Source organism: Oncorhynchus kisutch, linkage group LG6 (genome assembly GCF_002021735.2).
Source record: "Oncorhynchus kisutch isolate 150728-3 linkage group LG6, Okis_V2, whole genome shotgun sequence".
Taxonomy (NCBI): Eukaryota; Metazoa; Chordata; class Actinopteri; order Salmoniformes; family Salmonidae; genus Oncorhynchus; species Oncorhynchus kisutch.
The window spans coordinates 57,792,390-57,819,846 of NC_034179.2; the positions used below are offsets into that span (position 1 = coordinate 57,792,390).

The window sequence follows — 27,457 nt, forward strand, 5'->3', positions numbered from 1 at the left end:
AACAATTGTCATCAATTATATTATGGGTAATTAAGACTTTGTCCAGTAGGAGGCAGCCTTTGGGTGCAAGGTTGTTTGTTTTGTTCTAGAGAGAACTTTTGAGAGGGACTAGATGTGAACTAATAAATAAAAAACAGTGTTTATTTTTCCATTCAACAGGCTGAGTTTTTTGCCAAGAGGGAGCATGAGGGGGTGGTACAGTTGCTGGAGGTAAGTCTGGTCTTGATCTTGTATTTTTATGGTGCCAATCGAGGTCTAGAGCTTGTATTTCTATAGTGCAGACAGAGGTCTAGATCTTGTACTTCTATGGTGCAGACAGAGGTCTATATCTTGAATTTCTATGTTTCTGATGATATTTCTATTGGTGCAGAGGTGCGGTTGTTGTAGTTCTATAGATACTACATTATCATTCCCTCTCTTTCACATGAAGGTAGCCTGGCTGTGTAACACAGGACTGTCTATAAAAGGCAGGGCCTCCCTCAACATGCTATAGTATAGGCCTAATGGCTAATGAGACTGAGGTGAAATTGCACGCTCGAGGGGAATATATCAATATTTATCTAAGCCACAATAGCTTGTGGAAGTCACGGACTCTCTCTCTCCCCAGAGAAGTGAGAGGTAGAGTGTGTTCGTTTAGAGCAGGGATCATCAACTAGATTCAGCCAAGGGACGATTCTTTCTTGAGTGGAAGGTCAGGGGGCCGGAACATATTTACAAATCATTTGTAGACTGCAAATTGACCCCAAGAAGCCCAAACCGATATAGTATTTTACCAAAGCATAATTATTTCAAACCTTGCTTACATTTGTGTACAACCACATATATCTCTTTATTATGCGTGGGAAAACTTTGGAAAAGATTTCCAAAATAAAAATCCCTTGGAGCTGATTTGCTAGTGTTTTTACAGTATTTTTTGTTCAACAATTTAAACGGTGAAAGAACCTCCGACAGACTGATCATCATAGTGTATACTGTCATTGTGTCAGTAAACCCTTTGTTATGCATTGTGTTAATGTGTTGTGTTTCTCTGTGTAAAATTAAGTGTGTATGTATTCTGTTGTAGGACTTGATCCAGCTTGTGTTGCAGAGGGAGCTGGTACAGTACCGTTACGCTCCTGTTTTGTTTGAATTGCTCATTACTATTCCTCCTACTCTCTTCCTCTCCATCTCTCAAAACAAAGAGCATCACTTGTAAAAGTCTCTCTCTCTCCCTCCAGAGGAGGTATGGAAGACGGAGAGAAATAGTGATGAGATCATAGTGTCTATACGGTCCGTTTCTATCCCTATCTCTATGATTTACGCTGACAGACTCTTCTCTCTCAGGACCTGGACTCTAATCTATTAACCATGTTTTTCTTCCTCAACTCCACTTTTCACAAGCATGAGTTTTGTTTTTGAAGTGCTTTTTTTTCTGTGCTTTGTTTCCCTGCTAACCAGACAACTCTGGACTGCATGCAGGTACCGGCAACACAAAGCCTCTGTCCTGATACTCTAGCCCAGATCCCAACCTCATCCACCCTGTTACCAACCCACACCTTAATTAAGCCTCTGTGTAGATAGATAGACAGAGTACTACACCTTCACTTTACAAAGTCCTAGACACAAGTGTCCTTGCAGCAAGTTAGTTTGAGAATCAGGGACAAATTGAAATGTGACCGGTGATACCCTGATTAGGGCTGTGGCGGTGATTGTCAAGCAAATAACTGACAGTCTCACGGTAACTTACCTTTATTTACATAAACACATGTAGCATCTCCTGGCTTCCATGCATAGCCTACAAGCCACTGATGCAGACCTTTGGAACATCTACATTTTTTAAAGTCTAGTAAATCCATGTAATACAGCCTACACCTGAATCCATTATTTATTTTAGACAGGTCTAAAGAAACATTATGTGAAGAAAATGTAGTCTTATTTCAGAAGAACAGAATAGCATACTGAGTTGTCCTTATTTTAGGCCCTGATCTGGCTATGCCATATGGCTGTAGGCTACACTAGTTAATATAGCAGACAAGATTCGCTTAGAATTCTGTGACATTATTTTATAGTATGAAGAATACAATTTAACATAACTGAATAAAATAGAAAGTATATTTTCTCCCAACGATGAGGGAGTGTGCACATGCAGCTGTTCTATGTTGAGCGGTTAACAAAGAAACAGGTCCTACATGCTGAATTTAGATGTATTTATGCAACTTTAGGCTAAATGTTTAGATGATGGGACTAATGATGATTTGAAAAAAGTTGCATGAAAGGCATCAGTCTCTCATTCACAATTTGAAAAGCACTTGATAATATTCTCATCAGGCCTTATGTAACTTTACTTGTGATACAAATGTTGGGCTGTATGTTTACATTTTTAATACATTCTAAGGCTGCATTATGTGACTCTAATGATCATTTGAAAAAAGTGGCATGAAAGGCATGAGCTCTGCTTTGTTTTTTGCGTAGGCTGTACACTTTTCATCAGTCTCTCATTCACAATTTGACAAGCACTTGATAATGCCTCAAATTTCCTTGCTCTCTCTCAGGACCTGGACTCCTTTGTGTGGCCATAATGCCTCCTAAAAGGCTGAATGCTAAAAAAAAATCCATACCTTTTGCGGACAGTGGCCGTTGTGCCCTTGGACTGAAATGAATAATTAGAATTTGTGCCAAAACACCTCTCACTCACACACCTCTCACTCACATGGCTCCATCACGTGATCTGGTCTTTCTCACAGGCTACAAGTACAGGCTGCGCGAAGACATCGGGCTGCAACTGTGTGTGTCCTTGTCCAAGGCGCATATTGTAGATATTGGAAGAACTGTCCACATTTACTTTTCGTCAGCTGAAAAGCAAAAGCACTAGCATATGTCAATCTACTATCCCCCATAGTACAACACTTGACCTATAAATATTCCAAACATACATAGTCTGGAACAGTTGTGGGATGTGATAGATCCCAAATTAATACAACCACTAGCATCAAATAACCTGTTTTAAGCAATGAACCTGACGCAGAACATGAACGTTTAGCTCAAAATGTTGATAAACTATTAGGCTAGTTCTTCAGATTATAAGCACAGCAATGCGCACTGGACAGTAGGCTATAAGCGCAAATGTTCCATTAGCAGGAAAACACCCTTCTCATAAGTGACCACAAATGCAATTTATACATGTTTTGCTTTTATTATGAAGGTGCATATTTATGGTGAAAATGATCTTCCCCAAACTAGAAACGCACGTATGTATGCCACTTAGGCTTTACACCAGCTGTAAAGCGGATTAATGTGCTTAATTTTAAGAAGTTATTTGGCCACTTTAGTTGTGATACAAACCTTGTCAAAACATATAGGCTACATGAGGTGTGCGACTGTGATTTGAAAAAGTTGCACAAATCATAATGCGCTGTTTGCATTAAGCTAGGCTACCAGCTAGGCTGGTATAAAGGATTTGGAGACGGGCGCAGGAATACACAATAGTTTTTTTTAAATACTCCCAAAACAAACACATATACAAAAACACTGGGCTGTACCCAAACAAACAAGCGAGGGTAAACCTCGTTGAATGACACGGGACGATACCCGTAAAACACAACATGCTGCGTGCTTTATAAAACAGCTGCACCAACGCATAGGTACTCACACCACCAACGCATAAGTACCCACACCACCAACGGACATGAGAACAATAACCGACAAAGACAGAGGGAACAGAGGGCACATACAGTGCCTTGCGAAAGTATTCGGCCCCCTTGAACTTTGCGACCTTTTGCCACATTTCAGGCTTCAAACATAAAGATATAAAACTGTATTTTTTTGTGAAGAATCAACATCAAGTGGGACACAATCATGAAGTGGAACGACATTTATTGGATATTTCAAACTTTTTTAACAAATCAAAAACTGAAAAATTGCGCGTGCAATAAGACTACTCTGCGCTTTTAACGGACCTCTGAGACTATCACAGTGCAGGTGCATTTATACGGAGACTTGATTACACACAGGTGGATTGTATTTATCATCATTAGTCATTTAGGTCAACATTGGATCATTCAGAGATCCTCACTGAACTTCTGGAGAGAGTTTGCTGCACTGAAAGTAAAGGGGCTGAATAATTTTGCACGCCCAATTTTTCAGTTTTTGATTTGTTAAAAAAGTTTGAAATATCCAATAAATGTCGTTCCACTTCATGATTGTGTCCCACTTGTTGTTGATTCTTCACAAAAAAATACAGTTTTATATCTTTATGTTTGAAGCCTGAAATGTGGCAAAAGGTCGCAAAGTTCAAGGGGGCCGAATACTTTCGCAAGGCACTGTATATAACATACTAATCAGGGGAAATGGGAACCAGGTGTGTGTAATCAGACAAGACAGTCCGGGGTTGATGATAATGAATCCCGTTCAGTGAAGCCTAGAAAGCAGGTGATGTACTGATGAACAGACTGAGCATCAGTACTGGGGGGATCCGTGACATAGGCATTATTCACGAGTGATAATAAATTATTCACAAGTGACATGCTAATATTGTCACCCATTACACTATTCTTGATTTAATCTTGTCTTTACATATACTAAATAATATATGTGTGAAATATGTTTTGATTTAGAATGGACCATTATCATGCACCTATCTCGAAAACCGGGGCAACGGAAAAAAATAGAGGTCATCTAGGCACTTAAATAGCGATTGGTGGACACCTTTCACATAGTTCATTTTCATGCCAGCCAGGTAGGCTATAATCCTGCTGTGAAGAGAAGCAATGTGCTAAATATTAATACATTTGAGAAATAAATATAGTAGGCCTAGCCTAGAGAAAGCTGATGGGATCCTCCTTTTTTTAATCACTCTGTTTTCTGACGCAATTGCATAGCCTATAGAAATGTTGCGCAACATGAGCTCATGGGCTCTCATTAAGTGTTTGATTTTCGAATACATTTGCATTGATGTCAGAATGATTCCAGAGTACTTAGCAGTTAGCAAGTTTGGTTGGCTACTAATGACCATCAGCAGCATCAGAGAGCTTGGAGAAGCCTAATTACCGTGATTAAACGGTCACATGGAATTTGACTGCCATGAATCGTGACTGCCGGTGTGGCGGCAATATGGTCACCGTAACAGCCCTAAACCTGAGGCCATATTTATTGTCTCTGGGGACTTTAATAAAGCAAATCTGAGGAAAATGCTACCGAAGTTCTATACCTGAAGTTATTGGTTTCTAGGATATATTCATGGAAAGGCAAAGATGGCCTCGTATGTTTTCTAGCTACAGCAGAGGTGGTCTATAGTGTTGTAACAGGCTTTGAATACAACATGACAAGGTTATTTGGTGATAGGCTCCAGCCAGGCCGGCATGTGTCACTGTACTGTCCTATGTGCCTTTTCCTACACGTCTGTGTGGTTCAACCAGTTACATAACAAGCCTAGTAGTAATTGTGTTCATTTTAAATAATCCCTTTGTTGACATGGAGAAACCCTCTGATGCCGGCTGGCCCTCTGTGGGGGAATGTGTATTAGTATGTGTCCTTGTGTGCGCTAGCGCTGTGTGTATGGAAGTGTTTAACTATACACGTCCACACACAGAGAGAGAAAGAGTGGAGTGAGAGGGAGGAAGTGGAGTGTGAGAGAGTGAGTGTAGGTGATTAAAGTCAGTGTGAAACAGGTCAGGCCGAGTGATGCTGCTGTTAGATTACTCTATGGCACGAAATCCAGTCCCCCGCTGGGCTGAGTAAACTGAACCTTGTTCATAGGAGAATTGGCTTGGTTCTTAAGCTCAAGGTGTTAAGATAGAGTTAGCCTGCTTTCTTGGCAGTCGAGCTGTGACCCTGACAGTGGGGCTTCTTGCTCTCTTCCCTCTCTCTCGCTGCCCTCTCTCTCGCTGCTCTCTTTCTTTCTTTCTCCTCTCAACGTAGTTTTGAATCTCACTATTGGGAGCTTGATCTATCCTATAGTCAGCACAGTGACTCAAATCTCGTAAGAGAACGGGTAGCATGCCCCCACCAAAAAAAAAAAACTTTTGTGAACCAACACTTGCACTTGACTTTTCCGCCCCTTACTAGCTCTGACTTTGCTGTTAGCTACTTTATTGAGGAAAGATGTACTTACTATGACTGTGGTTATCTTAAGATGAATGCACTAATTGTAAGTGAGCGTCTGATGAATGACTAAAATGTCATACATTAGCTGGATCTACTTGCTCTTTCTCCCACTTTGTGACTTGGTTCATGTTAGAGTTCGAGCAGTCATTTGGGACAGGCTGTGCTTGGTGGTGTAGGTGAGAGGTTTGACAGGAAGCTGTGTGTGTGTGTGTGCACGTGTGTGTGTCAGTGCACGTGCGTGTGTGTTTCGTTTAGCTAGGGGCCCTGTCACATCACTACCAGGAAACTCCCACCACAACCGGAAGTGAAAGCAGCCGGTTATAGAAACTCACTGGGGACTGATGCTAAACCCTGTTAGAGCGTTCTGACTGAGCTGTGGCCGTGGCTCTGTAGTGGCTTTGCTAGTGTGACTGTGAGCGCTGCAGAACTGTGTCGGAGGACATGCAACTCGCTGCAAACTACGCTAGCTACGCTTCAGATTCTGTTTGTCACCCACAAAACCAACACCTCCTAAGGCCTTGAAACCTGTTATTCACCCTTCTCACTCATTTTCCCGCCTTTTTGTCTTTTAATTTGATCCTAAATGTGATAGTAATTGTAAGTGAATGTTTATGCATATGATAATAAGTCCATTTCTTTAAGTTGATATTCCAGTAGTATCATTTTTAAATAGGTAGATTGTCAAAGTAGGCCACCACACAAATACCCTTTCATTAGCCTATGATATTTTGTTTGCCTAGGAGCTGAAACTAAATCCTTTGTATGTATGTGTGTGTGTGTACCTCTATCTCTCTCTGTGCTGTCTTCAGTCTAAGGTGCGCGAGTTGGAGGATAAATGTCGCAGCCAGAGTGAACAGTTCGGCCTGCTCAGCCATGAGCTGGAGACCTTCCGACTGCAGGCCGGCAAAATGGACCTGGCCGGCTCCGCACTCCTCACTAACCATGCCCTCTGCCATCTGACCAACGGTGTGGGCCTCGCTGGGGGTAACCATGGCAACCGTTATTACCATCATGTTCCTGATACATGCCAAAGGGCAAACGTTACCATGATATTACCCTAACCATTCAACCATATCATATTACCGTCACGACACCAATACATTCCACATACACTCCCAATCCCAATAAATGCATCTTCATATGTCTCCCACAGGCACAGTCTCCCACAGGCACAGTTTACCAATATGGTCTATAGTTTCTACCAAGATTGATTGTACACATGAAGATTGCTAAACTAAAGAGTGCTTATTCCAACCCTGGATCTCCATGTAGGATTGTGTTGGTATTACTTTTAAATCGACATGATTACGTTTGAAAGGGATTCCGCATGCATTCACTGATGCAGACACGGACTGAGAACATAATATATTGTAATCCTGGCCGCCACTGGCTTTAAAGTATCCCTTTAAATCTCTATTGTATCCATCCCTCCCTCCCTCCAGCCATGTACAGTAGGTGTGCTGTTTCTGTTGTAGATCAAGGTGGCCTACCTATGGGATGATTTGAACTCTCTGGGTGATGATATGGACTTCTGGAGTCTGGAGGAGAGAGAGACTCTCCCTTAGGACTCCTCGCTACCATGTACTGCTACTATTCCTAGAGATCTTGGGTCATTGAGACTGTCACTGCTACCATGAGCACTATCACTCCCTTTCCTGGTCTTTTTTTGAGTAACTTGGTCCCTGAAATCACTGTTAGGTTAATTGTAACGACCCACATATTCACAATCAATCAGTTTGATTTGGTGGGGCTTGCAGTGAGTGGCTGTATGAATGATGCCACACATATACAATCCCTCTCACACAAAGGTCCCAAACACACACAGAGGCGTGGGTCAACAATGGTGAGTGAGTGATATTCGGGCTGTATGTGTTAAGCCCCTTAGTTCTTTCTGGCCCCTGTGTGCCATGTAATGGTGCTGTGCTCGGGGGTCGTGACCTCTAAGCACAGAGACAGATGGGGACAGGAGGGTTTTACTCCCTCCACTCCACTGTTTAATCAGCCAGGGACCTAGAACACCAACCCCCAATTGGATAACTACAAACAGGTCACAGAAGAGGGTGTATGTTTGTAGCCTGAGGTGGTCCAGTTGTCTAGGCCACTGCCTCCAGAACACATGTACTTGTGCTCACATGGGTTCCAATCCAACCCGCTGCTCTTCTAGCACACTTTCTCCTAACTTTTCCTGTTACTCTCTCGCTATCCTTTCGATGAAACATGAAAAAAGCGGAGAGATTTGTTTGCTCATGAAAGTATCTTCCTCCTCCATGTAGATGTGGTGGCAACTCTCCAGATGGGGGCCACCCCTCACGCTGCGGGTCTCATGCGCTCCCCCACCACCAAGCACCGTGAGCTGCCCACCATCAGCCTGACCAAGTCCTCCAGTTCCCCCAAGTCTGTCTCTGACACCACCCACCTCTCCCCAAAGTCGGCCGAGTCCCACCACAGCCCCCATCACAGCCCACGCAGGACCAGCCCCACGCCACACGAGGTGAGAGCTCTAACACATAATTTAATCCCGATTTATTGCATAGGGAAAGTCACTACTTAATTCATATGGGGAGTTTCTTGTTCAACTTAAAAACATAGTACAGTAGTCTCACTAACAGTAGGACTAGATGACAATTTCAGATTGGCTTAGTATTTGAGTTTTGCTTAAAGGGATACTTCAGGATTTTGGCAATAAGGCCCTTTATCTACTTCCCCAGAGTCAGATGAACTCGTGGTTACTGTTTTTATGTCGGTTTCCAGTATGAAGGAAGTTAGAGGTAGTTTCGCGTGCCAATGCTGACTGGCGTTAGCGCAATGACTGGAAGTCTATGGGTATCTACGAGTGACACACACAATAATCTTCTACACAAAGAGATTAAGATACTTTTTTGCATTAGACATGCTGCTGACATCTTTAGTCATGAAAATAACTTCAATTTTCAATTAATTGGGTTCAAATATTCCTCAAGATCAAACCGCTCTTATGGATTGTCTCCTCCTTTTTTAACTCTATGGTTAGGACAGATTGCTTGTTGAAATTAACAAAATGGCACTGTCATTCCTATGGATTTGCTCGTCAGACTTCATGGATTTAAAAACGTCATTAGCCTTTCTCTCATGTCTCTCACACTGTACTATCAAACAGCCTAGGCTTAAACAAATAAAGGCAAATACAACCCATACATTGCTAGAGATAAGAGAATAGGACCCTGTTGCGGTTGGGTGGTCGGACTCTTCTTTCATACGGTGTCCAGCTTTGTGCCTTAACCTTTTTCTCTCTCTCTCACATGGCACTGTCATGTAGCATACTGGCCAAAGACAAATGCAGCACTTATTATACAATTCAAAAGATAAGACCCTTTTGGGTTGGGGCTTTTAAACCATTTCTTCCATGTTTTAAAGCAGCAGACCTCTCCCTCATCCAGTGTCCAGCTGTGTGTTGTAGCTAGCTGATGTCTGTCCTGCGTGCCCCAGCCAGCCAGTGTTGGGTCTAAGTCTCTCTGTAGTAGATCTTTATCCTCCCTCCCTCTCATCCATCTAAACCAGCCAGGTCAGGACAGGCAGCACCAGCAGCAGCTAGCTCTCTAAAGCTCATATTTAGTGAGATAATCCCACTGCTGTGGATTATTAAGGTTGTAGTAGTTGTAAGTGATTATCCTTAAAAGGTTTTTTGCTGGCAGGGAGCGATAAAAAATATGCCTGTTACTTATTGTTTATGCATAATGTATCACTCAGACCCTATAATTAGACATACGGCCAGTCGACAAACAAAACACTCAACGTTTGTGTGTGTGTGTGTGTGTGTGTGTATCTGAACCCTATCAAAGTAGTGCACTATATATAGGGATGTAGTGCAATATAGCCTATGGGGAATAGGGTGCAATTTCATCCTACTGGCAGCGATTGTTTGTGTCGGCCTACAGCAGGGGTCTGCAACAAGCGGCCAGTGGGCCAAAACCACCTGCAAGTGATTTTTTGGGGTCCTCCAAAGTTTTTAGTTAAGATATTAAAATGTAAAAAAAATTTATCACCAGGAATTAATCCCCAAAATATTTGTATTTATGAAATCTGGTGCCAAGTATGCAGAGACATACAGTGGGGTTCAAAATTATTGGATCCCTTGATAACCTGTATGCTCTCGTTGGCTGGCCCTCGATACATATTGGACACGATAACACGCTCCAGCAGGTATATCTCACTGGTCATCCCCAAAGCCAACACCTCCTTTGGCCGCCTTTCCTTCCAGTTCTCTGCTGCCAATGACTGGAATGAATTGCAAAAATCGCTGAAGGTGGAGACTTATAGTTCTCTCGCTTATTTAGTTTCATTCTGAGCCATTTTCGTTGCCAAATTAAGTTCCAACTGTAATGTTTGCCGCAATATAACATCCTGCTCGTATTTTCCCTATTAAAATTTACTTGGCTTACTTTTGATGTCACCCTAATAAAATTGTGAAACCTTTGAAGGTTTGGTGTGGTGAGGCAATAAGTATATTTATACTGCAGGTGTATGATATGAAGGCAGTGCGCACCAACAGACATCGACAGTTGAACTTGAGGTGAGGAATAATGCTTTAGGCCAGTGGTTCCCAAACTTTTTATAGTCCCGTACCCCTTCAGACACTCAACCTCCAGCTGCATACCCCCTCTAGCACCAGGGTCAGTGCACTCTCAAATGTTGTCTTTTGCCATCATCGTAAGCATGCCACACATATACTATACGATACATTTATTAAACATAAGAATGAGTGAGTTTTTGTCATAACCCCACTTGTGGGAAGTGACAAAGAGCTCTTATAGGACCAGGGCACAAATAATAATATAATAATAATCAATAATTTTGCTCTTTATTTGACCATCATACATATAAAACCTTGTTTGTTCATCGAAAATTGTGAATAACTCACCACAGATTAATGAGAAGGGTGTGCTTGAAAGGATGCACATAACTCTGCAATGTTGGGTTGTATAGCAGAGTCTCAGTCTTAAGTCATTTTCCACAGTCATCTGTGCCTGTATTTAGTTTTCATGCTTTTGTGAAGACCGAGAATCCCATCTCACATAGGTACGTGGTTGCAAAGGGCATCAGTGCTTTAACAGCGTGATTTGCCAAGGCAGGATACTCTGAGCGCAGCCCAGTCCAGAAATCTGGCAGTGGCTTCTGATTAAATTACATTTTCACAGAACCGCTTGTTGCAATTTTGATCAGGCTCTCTTGTTCAGACATTGGTAAGTGGACTAGAGGCAGGGCATGAAAGGGATAATGAATCCAGTTGTTTGTGTCATTCTTTTGGGAAAGTACATGTGTATTTGCACAACCAACTCACTCCGGTGCTTCGCTATATCACATTTGACATTGTCCCGTAAACTTGAGTTCATTTGCACACAAAATATCATACAATGATGGAAAGACCTGTGTGTTGTCCTTGTTAATGCAGACAGAAATGAGCTCCAACTTAATCATAGCCTCAATTTTGTCTTGCACATTAAATATTGTTGCGTAGAGTCCCTGTAATCCTAGATTCAGATCATTCTGTCAAGAAAAATCATCACCAAGATAGGCCAGTCGTGTGCGAAACTCGGCATCATGCAAGCGGTCAGACAAGTGAAAATTATGGCCAATAAAAATAACTTTAAGCGTGTCTCAGAATTTAAAAAAAAAATACACTGCTCAAAAAAATAAAGGGAACACTTAAACAACACAATGTAACGCCAAGTAAATCACACTTCTATGAAATCAAACTGTCCACTTAGGAAGCAACACTGATTGACAATAAATTTCACATGCTGTTGTGCAAATGGAATAGACAACAGGTGGAAATTATAGGCATTTAGCAAGACACCCCCAATAAAGGAGTGGTTCTGCAGGTGGGGACCACAGACCACTTCTCAGTTCCTATGCTTCCTGGTTGATGTTTTGGTCACTTTTGAATGCTGGTGGTGCTTTCACTCTAGTGGTAGCATGAGACGGAGTCTACAACCCACACAAGTGGTTCAGGTAGTGCAGCTCATCCAGGATGGCACATCAATGAGAGATGTGGCAAGAAGGTTTGCTGTGTCTGTCAGCGTAGTGTCCAGAGCATGGAGGCGCTACCAGGAGACAGGCCAGTACATCAGGAGACGTGGAGGAGGCCGTAAGAGGGCAACAACCCAGCAGCAGGGCCGCTACCTCCGCCTTTGTGCAAGGAGGAGCAGGAGGAGCACTGCCAAAGCCCTGCAAAATGACCTCCAGTAGGCCACAAATGTGCATGTGTCTGCTCAAACGGTCAGAAACAGACTCCATGAGGGTGGTATGAGGGCTCGACGTCCACAGGTGGGGGTTGTGCTTACAGCACAAGTTTGGCATTTGCCAGAGAACACCAAGATTGGCAAATTCGCCACTGCCGCCCTGTGCTCTTCACAGATGAAAGCAGGTTCACACTGAGCACGTGACAGAGTCTGGAGACGCCGTGGAGAACGTTCTGCTGCCTGTAACATCCTCCAGCATGGCCGGTTTGGCGGTGGGTCAGTCATGGTGTGGGGTGGCATTTCTTTGGGGGGCCGCACAGCCCTCCATGTGCTCTCCAGAGGTAGCCTGACTGCCATTAGGTACCGAGATGAGATCCTCAGACCCCTTGTGAGACCATATGCTGGTGTGGTTGGCCCTGGGTTCCTCCTAATGCAAGACGATGCTAGACCTCATGTGGCTGGAGTGTGTCAGCAGTTCCTGCAAGAGGAAGGCATTGATGCTATGGACTGGCCCGCCCGTTCCCCAGACCTGAATCCAATTGAATACACCTGGGACGTCATGTCTCGCTCCATCCACCAACGCCACGTTGCACCACAGACTGTCCAAGAGTTGGTGGATGCTTTAGTCCAGGTCTGGGAGGAGATCCCTCAGGAGACCATCCGCCACCTCATCAGGAGCATGCCCAGGCATTGTAGGGAGGTCATACAGGCACGTGGAGGCCACACACACTACTGAGCCGCAGTTTGACTTGTTTTAAGGACATTACATCAAAGTTGGATCAGCCTGTAGTGTGGTTTTCAAATCCAGACCTCCATGGTTGATACATTTGATTTCCATTGATAATTTTTGTATGATTTTGTTGTCAGCACATTCAACTATGTAAAGAAAAAAGTATTTAATAAGAATATTTCATTCATTCAGATCTAGGATGTGTTATTTTAGTGTTCCCTTTATTTTTTTGAGCAGTGTATATAAAAATGTGTTTTGCCTCTTGATAACCAGCGCACTTCTGTATGTTGTAAAAGAGTTACATAGTGCAGAAAATACACAACATTTCAGGGGCCTTGCTTTAACAAAGTTAACCATTTTCACTGTAGTGTCCAAAATGTTTCTTTCAAGCTGTCAGGCATTCCCTTGGCAGCAAGAGCCTCTCGGCGGATCCTGCAGTGTACACAAGTGGCGTCGGGAGCAACTGCTTGCACGCGCATTACCACTCCACTATGTCTCACTGTCATGGCTTTTGCTCCATCAGTACAGATACCAACACATCTTGACCACCAAAGTCCATTTGATGTCACAAAGCTGTCCTGTACTTTAAAAATATCCTCTCGTGTTGTCCTGGTTTCCAGGGGTGTGCAGAAGAGGATGTCTTCCTTAATTGACCCCCCCATAAATGTAACGGACATATACCAGGAGCTGTGTCAAGCCCGCCACGTCTGTTGACTCATCCAGCTGTAACAGACATATACCAGGAGCTGTGCCAAGCCCGCCACGTCTGTTGACTCATCCAGCTGTAACGCATGTAATTCACTAGCTTGTATGCGAAGCAGTAATTGTTTCAAAACATCTCCTTCCATGTCACTGATGCGTCGTGAACCAGTGTTGTTTGATGAAGGCATTGTCTGTATAGTTTTTTTGACCTTTTCCCCCAGCCATTGTCCCAGCCATATCCACGGCAGCAGGAAGAATTAAGTACTCCACAATAGTATGGGGCTTGCCTGTCCTAGAAACACTGTAGCTCTCCATATAAGACGCTTGTTATTAATGGTATCTGTTACTCAGTCGTCTTAATTCTCTCTCAAAAACTGTGGCTTATGTTTAAGTTGGCATGTTTTATTTCTAAATGTCTGTGCAAGAGTGAAGTTTTCATTGAGTTGTGAGATAGTACTTTTGCACATATAACACACTGTGGCTGAGGAAAGGCACTACTCCCCATATGTGAACCCTAAATCAATGTAGTTCTCATCATATTTGCGCCTCTTCGATGGTCCAACGTCCCTGTCTGTTCGGTGCTTTCCCGGATAAGGGGGCAGTAGCTCTTCGGCTGCATCAGATTGACAACTGTCAGTGTCCATGTAAGCTGGGCTAACAACAAATGTAGAATTACTGATGCTAGCATTGAATGTGCTCATGGAATCAGAACAACCTGTGTCGTCGACAGGTGCAGGTGTAGTACTGCTGGTAGTAGCAGTACTACCAGTAGAGCTGGTATGTGTATCTATGGATGCGGCCTTACTTTTTTTAACCATTTATCCATTTTCGAGCAAACGGAATGAGCAGCAGCTACATTTGGCTACAAAGGACTGTTAGTGGAATTCCCGCGAGAGAGTAACGGTTAATGCACAGCTGACATGCAGCTACAAATAAGGTAAAACAGATTTCAGTTTCCCTGCATTAAAATCACCGGCCACGAGAAGTGCCGCCTCTGGGTGTGCATTTTCTTGTTTGCTTATGGCCCTCTACAGCTCGTTGAGTGCGGTCTTAGTGCCAGCATCGGTTTGTGGTGGTGAATAGACAGCTACGAAATATATAGATGAAAACTCTCTTGGTCTGCAGCTTATTATGAGGTATTCTAACTCCGGCGAGCAAAAACTTGAGACTTCCTTATCATTAGAGGTTGCGCACCGGCTGCTGTTAACAATGATGCACACCCCTCCCCCCTTCATTTTACCCAATTAGAGTCATGTTCTGGACAAAAACTGTCCCATGGCTGAATCTAGTTGCCTACAGTATTAGCCAGAGGTAAACATAGGCAGTCAGATCATTAAGCTGATACTGTGTGGTATTAAAGGGAGCATTTTCAGAGAAGAGAACATTCCGTATAAGCAGCTTGTTAGTGGCCAGTGTCCCAATCCACTGTGAATTGTGCCCATTGCCCACATTATACATAAATCTCATTGCACAATCTCTGAGGGAGTAAGTCAATGGCAGAAAAACATATCCTGCGTGTGGCCCTAGCCTTCTACTCTTCAGGAGGCATTGGTCCAGGTGTTGGGAAGATGTTGACCTGCTGGCAGCTCAAGGTTCTAGTAGAAATTATATACAGTGGGGAGAACAAGTATTTGATACACTGCCGATTTTGCAGGTTTCCCTACTTACAAAGCATGTAGAGGTCTATACTTATGTCATGCAATAACATGCAAATGAATTACTTAAAAATCATACAATGTGATTTTCTGGATTTTTGTTTTAGATTCCGTCTCTCACAGTTGAAGTGTACCTATGATAAAAATTACAGACCTCTACATGCTTTGTAAGTAGGAAAACCTGCAAAATCGACAGTGTATCAAATACTTGTCCTCCCCACTGTATATAACACTAAGGAAGCACTTTTATCCAAAGCCACTTACATTCCAGTGAGTGTATGTTTTTTGTATGAATATGTGAAACTGTAGGAATTTAACCTGGCTAGGAATGGACATTGCTAGGAATGGACATTGCTAGGAATGGACATTGCTATGAATGGACATTGCTCGCACCAAGCTCTTACCAACTGTTGACTGTCATGTTCTAAGGTTGACACGGCCAGTGAAGTGGAGGAGTTGGACATTGATGTGTCCCCAGCACCTTACACCGCTCTCAGAGGAGCCGCCAAGCTACAGGTCTTCATCGGCAGATACAGGTAAGGACTGACAGACACAGATTTGGCCAAAGCAGCAGTATGCCTTCACTAAATACCGAAGGCATACTATTTAGTAGTATGCCTTCGGTATTTAGTAGATTGAATTGGAGACCAGTTATGATATTTTTTTTCTCTCACTTAAGAATGTTATTCGTTTTTGTCTTATCTCAGCATTCACCTGTAACAATGCGATTAGATGGGTAATGTTTATAATACATGATAATGTGACTTTATTTTTATAAAGCTATAACCCCTATGATGGTCCAAATGATAACCCAGAGGTGGAGCTGCCACTCACCGCTGGGGAGTACATCTATGTTTATGGCGGTATGGATGACGACGGCTTCTATGAAGGTGAGCCTTCTCCAAAACCTTAAAGGGGCAATCAGCAGTTGCTACATCCAAAACATTAATTCTTAAAGAAAATAACGTATAAATGTCTCAGGAGCTTAATTCAACTGTTGTACTCCATCAAAACCCCCAAAATAAGGTTGTTTTACGCCAATGTTTGTAAACAACGTTAACAAACCCTATATAGCATCCAAACATGGTTCAAACTATCATTTAGATATCATGGATGGTCATGGATGGTCAGTCCTTGCATCTGAATTTGAATTTGAGTGGTCACATTTCTCCAAATCCATCCCTTAGCTTTTTACCAAAACAGGGGCTGGGGTGACACACTTTTATTTTTTCTACTGCTCATTGCCACTTTAATTTCATAACAGTTTTATAAAGTTAGATTTTTTACACTGAAAGTTCCCATTTCAGTGAAAGTTCCCACACTGACATTTTAACACGGTCAAGGTTTTTAGTGTCGACATACCAAACACAAGTCTGTCTCTCTGTGTCCCCCTGCAGGTGAGCTGATGGACGGGCGGAGAGGGCTGGTCCCCTCCAACTTTGTGGAGCGTGTCTCAGATGACGACATGATGAGCGCCCACGTTCCAGAGGGCACGGACATATCCCACAACTCCTTGCTGGACAGCAGCCTGCACAGTGCCAGCCACCAGCACCACCTCCGCCTGGGGAGCCCAGGTACCTCTGAGAGGACCGACCCTGCGTTTGCAGCCTCCAACCCAGGTCCCCTATCCGTCTCTTTCCCTTCAGGGGAGCAGGTCCCGGCCCCCACGGACCCCTCCCTCCGACCCCTCCTCTCCCCAGCCCCCCTCACCAACGGCCTGGACCTAGACCTGGAGGTGGGGGTGGACACTGTGCCTTACCCGCGCAAGCTCACCCTCATCAAGCAGCTGGCCAAGAGCATCATCATTGGCTGGGATGGGCCTCTGGTGCCAGCGGGATGGGGCAATGTGTGGAGCTACAATGTGTACGTGGACCAGGAGCTGAGGCTCAATGTGCCCTTCGGCTCTCAGACTAAAGCTGTCCTAGAGAGACTAGACGTCAATCTCAAGGCCTATCGAGTGTCTGTGCAGAGCCTGACTGAGCGCGGAAGCTCAGACCAGCTCCGTTGCTCCATGCTGGTGGGCAGGGACGTATGTGTGGCGCCCACCCAGCTCAGAGTCGACCGTGTCACCGCCACCTCGGCCAGCCTGTCGTGGCTGCCCAGCAACAGTAACTATGTGCACATTGTGTCCTTGAACGAGGAGGAGATGGAGCTGGTGAAGGCTGGCAGCTACTCGCTGTGTCTCAGTAACCTTACGCCCAGCCTGCACTACACGGTCAAGGTGGAGGCCCGGCCACACCAAACCCCCTGGGAGCTTCCCCAGGAGAGGCGTGAACACAAGACCGCCACCACTACCTTTACCGTGCTGGCCGCAGGTAAGTGAGCAACCAGGGTAGAGAGATACTGGAGATCAAAGAGGGCTGAAGAACTGCCGGTTTAATTTTTTACATGAAAATATATTCCACTCACCTGGTGTTCCCAGGTCTTTAAAACAGGCCTTGATTAGAGAGGACAAATGAAATCAGGCCCTGTTTAAGACCTAAGATTAGCTTGTCTTCTAATATTTATTACCTCCACACCCAGGTCCCCCTGATGCTCCTCTGGATGTGCAGCTGGAGCAGGGGCCCTCCCCGGGAATCGCCCTTATCAGCTGGCTGCCTGTCACCATCGATGCTGCTGGGACCTCCAACGGAGTCCGCGTCACCGGATACACCATCTATGCTGACAAGAAAAAGGCAATAACTGTAGTGTTGTGTTTCTGCACCTGAATGCACTGGAAACAGAGGAGAGTGTTTAAGGTTTTGGATGTAATGGGGTTGAAATTATGCTAAGAGGTAAATGCTTTTGAAATGAGTTTGAATCGGTGTGTCTGTCAAGCCAGTGTTTTCAGAGAGGTTCTGTGCTCTAAAGACCCATTGAGTCTGTTGCTCTCTTCCTCAAGACGCTGGTTTGTGTTTAAATGTGCCATGGTATTTGCAGTGCTTCAGCTCGGGCTGTGAACAGTATCTGTGATAATGGCTTGTCCTATGCCGCTGACTTTTATATCCTTTAAGTGTTTTACGTCTCTGTGTGAGGATAGTGTGTGTGAGGAGTGTTTTGCTGTGAGGATCATGTGTAGGAGTGTTTTGCTGTGAGGATAATGTGTAGGAGTGTTTTGCTGTGAAGATAATGTGTAGGACTGTTTTGCTGTGAAGATATTTTGTGTAGAGAGTATGTGTCTGTGCTGCTGACACTACCCATCTCCTCTTCTGCCATACCCTAGGTGTTGGAGGTGTCATCCCCCACGGCAGGCAGTGCCCTAATGGGCCCGTCTCAAATCCAGTCCCTTATGACGGCCCACCAGCTCACCGTGCGCACCATGTCCGGCCACGGGGAGTCCACCGACTCTGTGCCAGTCAACGTGCCCGCCAAGCTAGCCGCCATCATGACGGACCAGGCCTCGGCTACCTCCGCCCCTTGCTCCTTGTCACCCCCCGTTCACCAGTCACCACCCTGCCAGTCACCCCCTGTCCACCAGTCACCCCCCTTCTTGTCTTCATCACCAACCGTACAGCCCCAATCCCCGTCCTATGGGAACTCAACTGCCAAAGTCTCCACGCTACCCTACGCCACGGCCTCACCGCCGCTAGACGCACACGCCATGGTCCCTAACGGGGGTCTGCCCTCTGCCAACTCTCCCCCAGTCCACACCCTCCACACAGAGGCCTCCTCCCCGCTCCCTGCCTCGTACGCAGAGGCCTGGGCCAACCCCTTAGCAAAGTCTCCTGTTCCCCCTCGGGATGCCTTGGCAATGCATGAGGCCACCATGTCACCTCCAGTAGCACCAGACTATCAGGCCAAGTTGCCAACAGTACCATCAGCCTATGAGGCTATGATGTCACCACCAATACAACCAGCCTATCAGGCCATGCTACCACCAGCCTCTCACATCAACACAACGGTACTTACAGTAATGCAACACCTCCTCTAAAACTCTCATCTAGAACTCTAGAACTCACCTCATGGCTCCAGACTTACTTTTTCCTGTGGTGACACTGGTGACACTAACATTTTCAGTTTGTGGCACAAGGCCATTATTCGGTCGCACCAAACTTTGTTGCGGCATCACTCAATAGTAAAAAAAATTGCAATCATCTTAAGTAATTCGCAGTGCTACTGAGATGGTATGATTCATGAAACGTGTTCAAGCAGGGTTGCATGATCAATATATTTTTATGTGTAACCTAAACCAGTGATTGTCATGAATTTTGGGTTGACAATTACTCTATTGTTGCTATATTTTACTGTCAATATAGGACTCCAGAATTGCACATTTATTCTGTTCAATAGAGATGAATTTGCTTAGCAAAATTTTGTATGTATAAATTAAATATCACATAAGGTAATTCATTTGGGGCTAATTCACCATCTGAGGAAGTGGAAACTCAAAATGCATTAGGTAGATCGCTAAATATAATATGTTGCTAGTTAGCCGTGTAATTGATGCATGTAACAGTAAATGTAACGTCCTAAAAACTTTGCAGCATACCCATTTATGTCTATAGCCTTTGCACACCGTCAATGTTGAGAGTAATACCTGCAGAAAGCTGAGACCCTCCTCTCACCAACAGGCACAGCTGCTTTCAAAACATTTATTTTGGCGCAATTGCATTTTTTTAATGTTGCAATAATTTTTCTCTCCCCCTAGCCTACTCAGCGCGAAAGGAGAAACAGACACAGGGACAGGGCAGACACTTTCATGCAGGGATCAGGAAAATAAGGCACTTTAGACTACTGTTTTATCAAATCATGCTTTTAGCTGCCCCAAAATATGTTTTGAGTGACCAGCTTGAATTTGCAGTTCGCACCGATCCGACCAATCAAACATTTTACTCGCACAGCCTAAGAATCGCAAAATGCGACTAAATGGTCTCAGTCTGGAGCCTTGCAACTGCTCTAGAATATATAGTACTAGAGGTATGTTATTATCTACTTTACGTTATTATAACTATTTTAACTAAGTGTATGTTGTATGTACGCCTGTCTGTTCTCCAGGTCAATGCAGCCTTGCCCCCCAGCCAGAGTCCAGTCCCAGTCCTCGTCCCAGCAGCAGGCATGGAGCAGAGCAGAGCAGTCACAGAAATCCCCGGAGCTCCCCGTCCCGTCATGTCCATCACAGACTTTCTCCCCATGGAGGACTACTCCCGTGCAAACCTTTCAACCCCTGAGCCCTGCCCCACCCCACCCCAGGACAGACACTCTCTCCAGCCCCCCAAAGCCCCCTCTCCCCTGGAGTCAGAACCAGACTACTCCACGGAGAGGTCGACCACACGCCTGGTGTCCATGGAGGAGTTCCTCAGGCAGGAGAAGGACCCAGGCTTCAGCAGGCAGCCACAGGTTGGTTAGTTAGTTATTTAGTACTGACTGTGCTTTTTTGGAATGTGATACATTAAATATCATTGCCAGTTTTCTGGGCAGATGCAATACGCACGGCATTCTCGGATGTGTTCTTTATTGTTCCAATGTTCCCCTCCCATTGGCTAGTACTCTGTGCTTTAATCCTCTGATGATGTTCATTGCCGAAAGAAACTCTTTCTCACCCAGCCTTTCTCAACTCTTTCTCATCCAGCCTCACCCCTTGTCTAGATGAACCAGTAACTCATCTAGGTCTAGGAAAGGCTGTGGGATCATTACCTCGTATTTAGGAGTATTTAGGGAGTTTTTCCTAGCCACCGTGCTTCTACACCTGCATTGCTTGCTGTTTGGGGTTTTAGGCTGGGTTTCTGTACAGCACTTTGAGATATCAGCTGATGTACGAAGGGCTATATAAATAAATTTGATTTGATTATTTATCAACATGGAGCTTTAGACTAGGGGTCGTGACCTCATATAGTTTTTTTTGTTATACATATATATTATAATATCGTCTTTGTATCTCAAAGTCATTGTAAAGCGGTTAACCTTAAAAATCTAAATGAAAATTATTCCAATGTAAAAGATCAAATTCAACCAGAGAGCACCCTTAGCTCATGGGAAAAGGCCGCACTTGACAATTGCGCTTGAATCGTTCCATTGTGAATGGATAGGCCTGCTACGTTATGAAACCACACAATATTGCAGAGACTTTGATATTACCGGAAAATAAAGTGTGAGAATGTCGAGGCACAGAAACTCACATTAATACCTTTGTCAGATAGGAAAGAATTCTTATTGGAGAGAGTTTTTCAAAAGCGAACTATTCCCTCGGCTGTGCATGTTTCTAACAGAAAACAGCATCAGTAAGTGTCCCACATGAGTGATGACTGCTCACCTCCAATGCTTGGAATAGCACTTTGGGACCTGCTTTCCAATCAGTTTGACTGTGATCCTGGTTCAGTTGACATGCCGGTAAGTGAAGTCAAACAGCTGATCGAGCTGTCATGGGACTGAATGCTGCAGACAATGCATTTACAGGTCACTATGGAGGAGTTTTGGTTCCTGACTCAAAGGGAATCCACTTCCGTCTCCCTCTGAGCATTAAAACTCATGGAACCCTTCATCAGCTCATATCTGTGTGAAGCTGGATTCAGTGCTCTCGTCTGCATATAAAAAATGTATCCAGGTTGGATGTGACAGCAGAGACGAGGTGCGTACCGTCGACCACGCCCCCTGACTTTGAGAAGCTCTGACTGGACATGCATCAAGCACACCCATCTCATTAGTGGTGGTGAGATAAGAGAGATTATGTTAGACTCATTTGCAATTGAGTTGTGGGACAAAAAGGTTTGGGAACCCCTGGACTAGAGAGCATTGAGGATAGTGGCATTATGCCAAGACATACCAACGTTCATAGTAACATTTCCTACTATGAAAATGAGCATTTGGAGGATTTACCTTGTCAATACAAATTAAATGTAAATTGACATGATTGGTTATTCCACATGCTCTAAGCCTGTCCTGTTGTACTGTGTGGTTGTGCTCTGTGTGTCAGGGTTATGCTGTTAGCCTGGTGGAGCCTCCGTACGGTGCAACAGAGAACAGTAGGGGCTCGGACCTGTCTGATATCCTGGAGGAAGAGGAGGAGGACATGTACTCAGACCCCCCTGGACACGCCCTGGCCCGGGGATACACCACAGGAGCCGACAGGGTAAACATTCACTACAAACACTTGATTTTACTGATCTTGCTGAGGAGGACAGCCTCTGTTTTTGTTACGTTTGCTTTACTTTCCCTCTTTCATTCTTGAATTCACTCACTGTCTTGATTCTTTTTTTTTTTTTGTATGTCACACTTCACCCCTACCTTATGCCACCGTGCCCTGCCCAACCTGCTCACATCCGCCTCCTTCCTGAACTCCTATCTCCATCTCCTACATCCAACCTCTTACCTTCAACCTGTGACACCCTCTCCTCTGTGACCCTTGACCCATGACCCCTGTAGCCAGACCAGTGGGAGGTGCCAGACAGTGACGAGGAGATTCTGGAGAGTATCCTGAAGCTTCCTCCACAGGCCCAGGCTCAGGCCTACCACTACCATCAAGGTCATCATCACCTCAACAAGCACCTGTTCAGCATCCCAGAGGTCACTGATGAAGAGGACAACAGTGTGGACGAGGACTATAATCACCGTCGCCACCGAAGACAGTCCCAAGCCAGGCCCAGCCGCACACACCTCCACCCCGATGACCCCCACTACCACAGAACCCGAGACCAGCCCCACCACCACCACCACAGCAGCAGAGCTGAAGCCAAAGAGCCTTTACCCAGACACAGTGGTGGTGCTGTTGTCAGGGCTCGGCCCCAGCACAAGGTCCACTACGCAGACACAGTAGACAGCATCAGCTACCCTGAGGAGGGGGAGCTGGTCCTCGGGCCCAGTAAGGAGATATGGGTGCGTCAGGCCCCCCAGAAGGTCCACAGCAGTGGGGGAAGGAACGGAGTGGGGACGGTTGCCCTGGTAGGCGGGCTAGGGGACAGGCTCAGAAGAGAAGCCTTGCTACGGAGTCAGATGGCGGTCGCTGCGTTAACGTCCCAGGCCACCGGCCACGCACCATGCTCCTACCTAGTCAGCAAGACCGTTCGGACGGTCAAGTCCCCTGTGGGCTCGGTAGCAGAGATCGACATTGAGTATGGGACTGACGAGGAGGATCCATTGACCTATGACCGCGGGGAACGCGGGGAGGTGGTGGTGGAGCAGATGAGTTCTGAGTGGTGGGTGGAGGGGTCACCACCTGACCCCCTCACGCTGGCCCTGCGCCGGGGAAAACCTGCCCTCCAGGCCATTGCAGCTGCTGCAGCAGAATGGGTGTGTTCTCACTCGTTGTACCCCGTGGCTGTATTTAAATTCCCTCTTCTCTACCGGCGTCTGTGTAGTTGGCTTGTCATGCGTCGCATGTCCCCTTTATCTGAGATCCTAGCGTCTGTCTGTCTGACGGCACCGTTGCTTCTCCAGACTTATTCAACCTGCACAAGGCCTGAAAAAGCACCTGATCCTTATTGCATACTACTCATGTCTCTAAACCTGCAGTCCCTTACTGTACAACCTGAATGCAAGTTATTGTCTTATGTGCTGCTGTCTTTCTCTCTGACCGACTGTCTGTGTGTGTGTGTTTATGTTGACCAGGAGCCTGGCAGAGACCCGTCGATGGAGGCTAGTGCTGGGTGGAGCGGACAGGCTGAGCTCTCTCCTAAGCTGACCAGGGCAGAGGCCAGGCAGGAGCTCAATGGTCAGAATCTCATTCCTCATCCTTCTTCTCACCCCCCCCCCTCGAGCGCTCTCTCTTTATCTCTGTCTCTCTTGTTCTGCGATCTATCTCTCTCTTCCTCTCTCTCTGTCTGCCTCTGTCGGTCTGCCTGTCTCTGTCTCTCTCTCTCTGAGAAAGACACCAGGATGTTAGATTACGAGTTTGTGTGTGTGTGTGTGGGGGGGGGGGGGGGGGGGGGGGGGGGGGGTGGTGATTGGGGAGAGCGAGAGATGGCCTGTAAGCTTAGAACCGGCTTCACTTCAAAATGGCTCGTCATGACATGAGAGGAAGAGACAACCATGAAAATAGTACCCTAGATTAGCCCACAGTGAAACCAACCAAGCTGGAGTCTCTCGCTCTGCATCTTTCTCTCTCTCTCTCCCTCTTTCCATCCCTCCTGTCTCTCGTTCTGCCTCTTTCACTCTCTTTCTCTCCCTCTTTCAATCTCACAGCTGTGTTCTCATGGAAAAGCTCACAGATATAGTTCTGCTTTTCTCAGCGGCAGGTGGAAGAACAAGGAACGTGCAGATACATACATAGGACATGCACTCTGCACATACGCCCCCACGACACTAGAGAGGGAGGGAGGGAGGGATCAGCGAAGATGTTGTTCTCACATACAGTATCTCCAGATATCTATACAGACAGAGGATATGAATGTGGTCTATTTCTTCCTGTCAGCTCTGCTCTGCTTGCCTATAGTCTGACTGTTGCTACATACAGATGGGCTGATCCCTCCTAATGAGCTTCGAACCTTGTCTCATTGGTACAGCTTAAGTCCTAGGTATCTACAGCAGTTCACATTCCCTACACTGCCCTATAGGCCTGCATATAGGTCTAGGTAATCAGTCATCTTGATCCCTACATCACATAGACCAGTGATGGGCAACTCTAATGGGGGTGGGGGCCACAAAAACGTCTGAATTCATCATAAGAGGGCGCAGTGACTGGCAGGTCTGTGTATCCACATCCATATACACACATATGCAGTCAGAACTGGCCCAAGCCTGTTGGGGGCCTGAAACAAAACACACATTTTAACAGAGTGGGAGTGGGCTTCAAAGTCCGTGTGGATTTCGAGAACTGTGGGAGTGTGGGAGTGGGGGATGTGTGTGGGTGTGTGTGACCAGGCAAATCCAGGTGTATGCACCGCAATGCTTAGGCTAACTGTTGCTCCAAATAAAGTTGGATCTGTTTGTGTGTTTGCATGAAGAGAGCATGGAGCCTGCGCGGCCTATAGGAGACAACGAGGTGCGTATCTTTGTGGCGCTGTTCCCCTACGACCCGGTTAACATGTCCCCGAACCCTGATGCCGCTGAGGAGGAACTGCCCTTCAGAGAGGGACAGATCATCAAGGTATGGCCCCAACTGGTTAAAATGATAGTATTGCCTGCTGGAATAGTGATATCCCTAGCACCATGTTTTACACACTCTCTCATCTAATCTATCATTAATTATAGGCTGTTCAAGGCAAAACGTTTATCCATGTTAAGCTTCTTCTATTAATAAGTTAAGAGAGTAATAGCGCAACCTAACGGCAGCCATCTTGTTTTCTCTCTTCACCTTCCCCATCCTCCATTTTCCTGTACAGATCTACGGAGATAAAGACTCAGACGGGTTCTACCACGGCGAATTGAACGGTCGTCACGGTTACGTACCGTGTAACATGGTGTCTGAGATTCAGGTGGAGGATGATGAGACCAGAGAGACACTCCTGCAGCAGGGCTTCCTGTCTACCCACGCAAACATGGAGAAGATAGGTAGGCACAACTGTCAGTAACAGCACCAGTCAATCATCAAAGGGTTTTACATCTGTCAATCATATCAACAGCCAATCCCAGCAGGGTTCATCCCACAAGTGTCCAATTTAACAGGGCCCTTCTCTGATCCAAGTTACCCACTGCCCATGTAATCAAACAATCAATCAAGTACATTTGAATTGTATTATTCTTTCTGTTTGGTGTCAGCTCAATGGTTTGTATTGATGTTGTCAGCCTGTACACTTCACTTTAAAATATGCACCAACTGCGGTTTAACACTTTTCAGCAGGTGTGGGTAGGTTCTTTGTCATTTTGTTTTAATGAAATCTCCATTGTCCATGTTGTGGAGTGGAAGTGAAAGAAAGTAAAAATGGCAATACAGAAGTACTGTAGCTATGACCATTAGGGTGAAGTGTCAGATGGGTGAAGTGTCAGATGTTGTGAGTTTCATAACTACCAACACAGTCAAACTGATTTTTTACTCCTCTCTTACTAGTCTTGAAATCAACCAGCTGTGACTCGATAATATACTGTACTTCAAACTTGAATAATTTGAAATGAAAGCAAAAGTCTGTTTCTTCACCACAATCTGTTGGGGGAAATCCTCACAACCGGTAAAACAGCAGCTGCGTCTTAGTTAATGGAAAACATTCATTTGACCTATTAACTTTTTACTGTAATTGACCCATTTACTTTGTAAGAATGAACAAAACTGGCCAAATTGCACTATTTGATTAAATTCAAAACGCGAAGAAAATATATAATCTGAGGGGTATCCTACTGAGCAAGCAAGATCTACTCAGGGTTTTCTAAAGCTAACCAGCTTCAGGTAGCCTCACATTCCAGCTCAGGCTTCATCCATATACACGCCGCTAACTCTAGCAGGCTTGTAACTGCACGTGCATATCCCACGTGGTTAGTCGAACACCGAACTCTTCATTGAGACTATGCTGAAGCATTTATTAATGGGAAAGTCAGTGCCACATTTTCATTTGTGCCGAAATCAAAATGAAGCAAAAGTTATCTTGCAAATTCAAAAGGCTATGGTGTGAAATGGTCTTTTAGAAATGCCTTCTTCTCTTTGGTGTGCTTATCAATGCATGAGCACCTTGTTTCCCACTCCTATCGATAAAATAATTGTATTAGAGGTCGACCGATTTTGATTTTTCAATGCCGATACCGATTATTGGAGGATCAATAAAAGCCGAGACCGATTAATCAGGCAATTTTTTTGTATATATCTTTTATTTGTAATAATGACAATTACAACAATACTGAATGAACACTTATTTTAACTTAATATAATACATAAATAAAATCAATTTAGCCTCAAATAAATAATGAAACATGTTCAATTTGGTTTAAATAATGCAAAAACAAAATGTTGGAGAAGAAAGTAAAACTGCAATATGTGCCATGTAAAAAAGCTAACGTTTAAGTTCCTTGCTCAGAACGTGAGAACGTATGAAAGCTTTTAACATGAGTCTTCAATATTCCCAGGTAAGAAGTTTAGGTTATAGTTATTATAGGAATTATAGGACTATTTCTCTCTATACCATTTGTATTTCATATACCTTTGACTATTGGATGTTCTTATAGGCACTATAGTATTGCCAGTGTAACAGTATTGCTTCTGTCCCTCTCCTCGCCTCGAACCAGGGACACATGGC

At 44.9% G+C, this 27,457-nt stretch overlaps 1 protein-coding gene across 10 annotated transcripts in view; it reads left to right on the top strand.

Moving 5' to 3' along the window:
- Positions 1 to 27,457, top strand: part of LOC109893032 (peripheral-type benzodiazepine receptor-associated protein 1) — a 176,905-nt gene that overhangs the window by 125,672 nt on the left and 23,776 nt on the right. For 6 of the 10 annotated variants that reach the window (XM_031827006.1, XM_031827005.1, XM_020486026.2 and 3 more), the window contains exons 11-25: positions 160 to 210; positions 1,064 to 1,096; positions 6,891 to 7,065; positions 8,355 to 8,572; positions 15,816 to 15,922; positions 16,167 to 16,276; positions 16,784 to 17,701; positions 17,910 to 18,061; positions 18,589 to 19,266; positions 20,361 to 20,702; positions 22,276 to 22,431; positions 22,725 to 23,588; positions 23,907 to 24,009; positions 25,241 to 25,383; positions 25,619 to 25,787. In XM_031827006.1, coding sequence (XP_031682866.1) covers positions 160 to 210; positions 1,064 to 1,096; positions 6,891 to 7,065; positions 8,355 to 8,572; positions 15,816 to 15,922; positions 16,167 to 16,276; positions 16,784 to 17,701; positions 17,910 to 18,061; positions 18,589 to 19,266; positions 20,361 to 20,702; positions 22,276 to 22,431; positions 22,725 to 23,588; positions 23,907 to 24,009; positions 25,241 to 25,383; positions 25,619 to 25,787 — 4,219 coding nt within the window. Of the gene's footprint in view, positions 1 to 159; positions 211 to 1,063; positions 1,097 to 1,437; positions 1,459 to 6,890; positions 7,066 to 8,354; positions 8,573 to 15,815; positions 15,923 to 16,166; positions 16,277 to 16,783; positions 17,702 to 17,909; positions 18,062 to 18,588; positions 19,267 to 20,360; positions 20,703 to 22,275; positions 22,432 to 22,724; positions 23,589 to 23,906; positions 24,010 to 25,240; positions 25,384 to 25,618; positions 25,788 to 27,457 lie in introns of all 10 variants that reach the window. The other 4 variants (XM_031827009.1, XM_031827010.1, XM_031827001.1 and 1 more) reach the window with 3 other exon arrangements.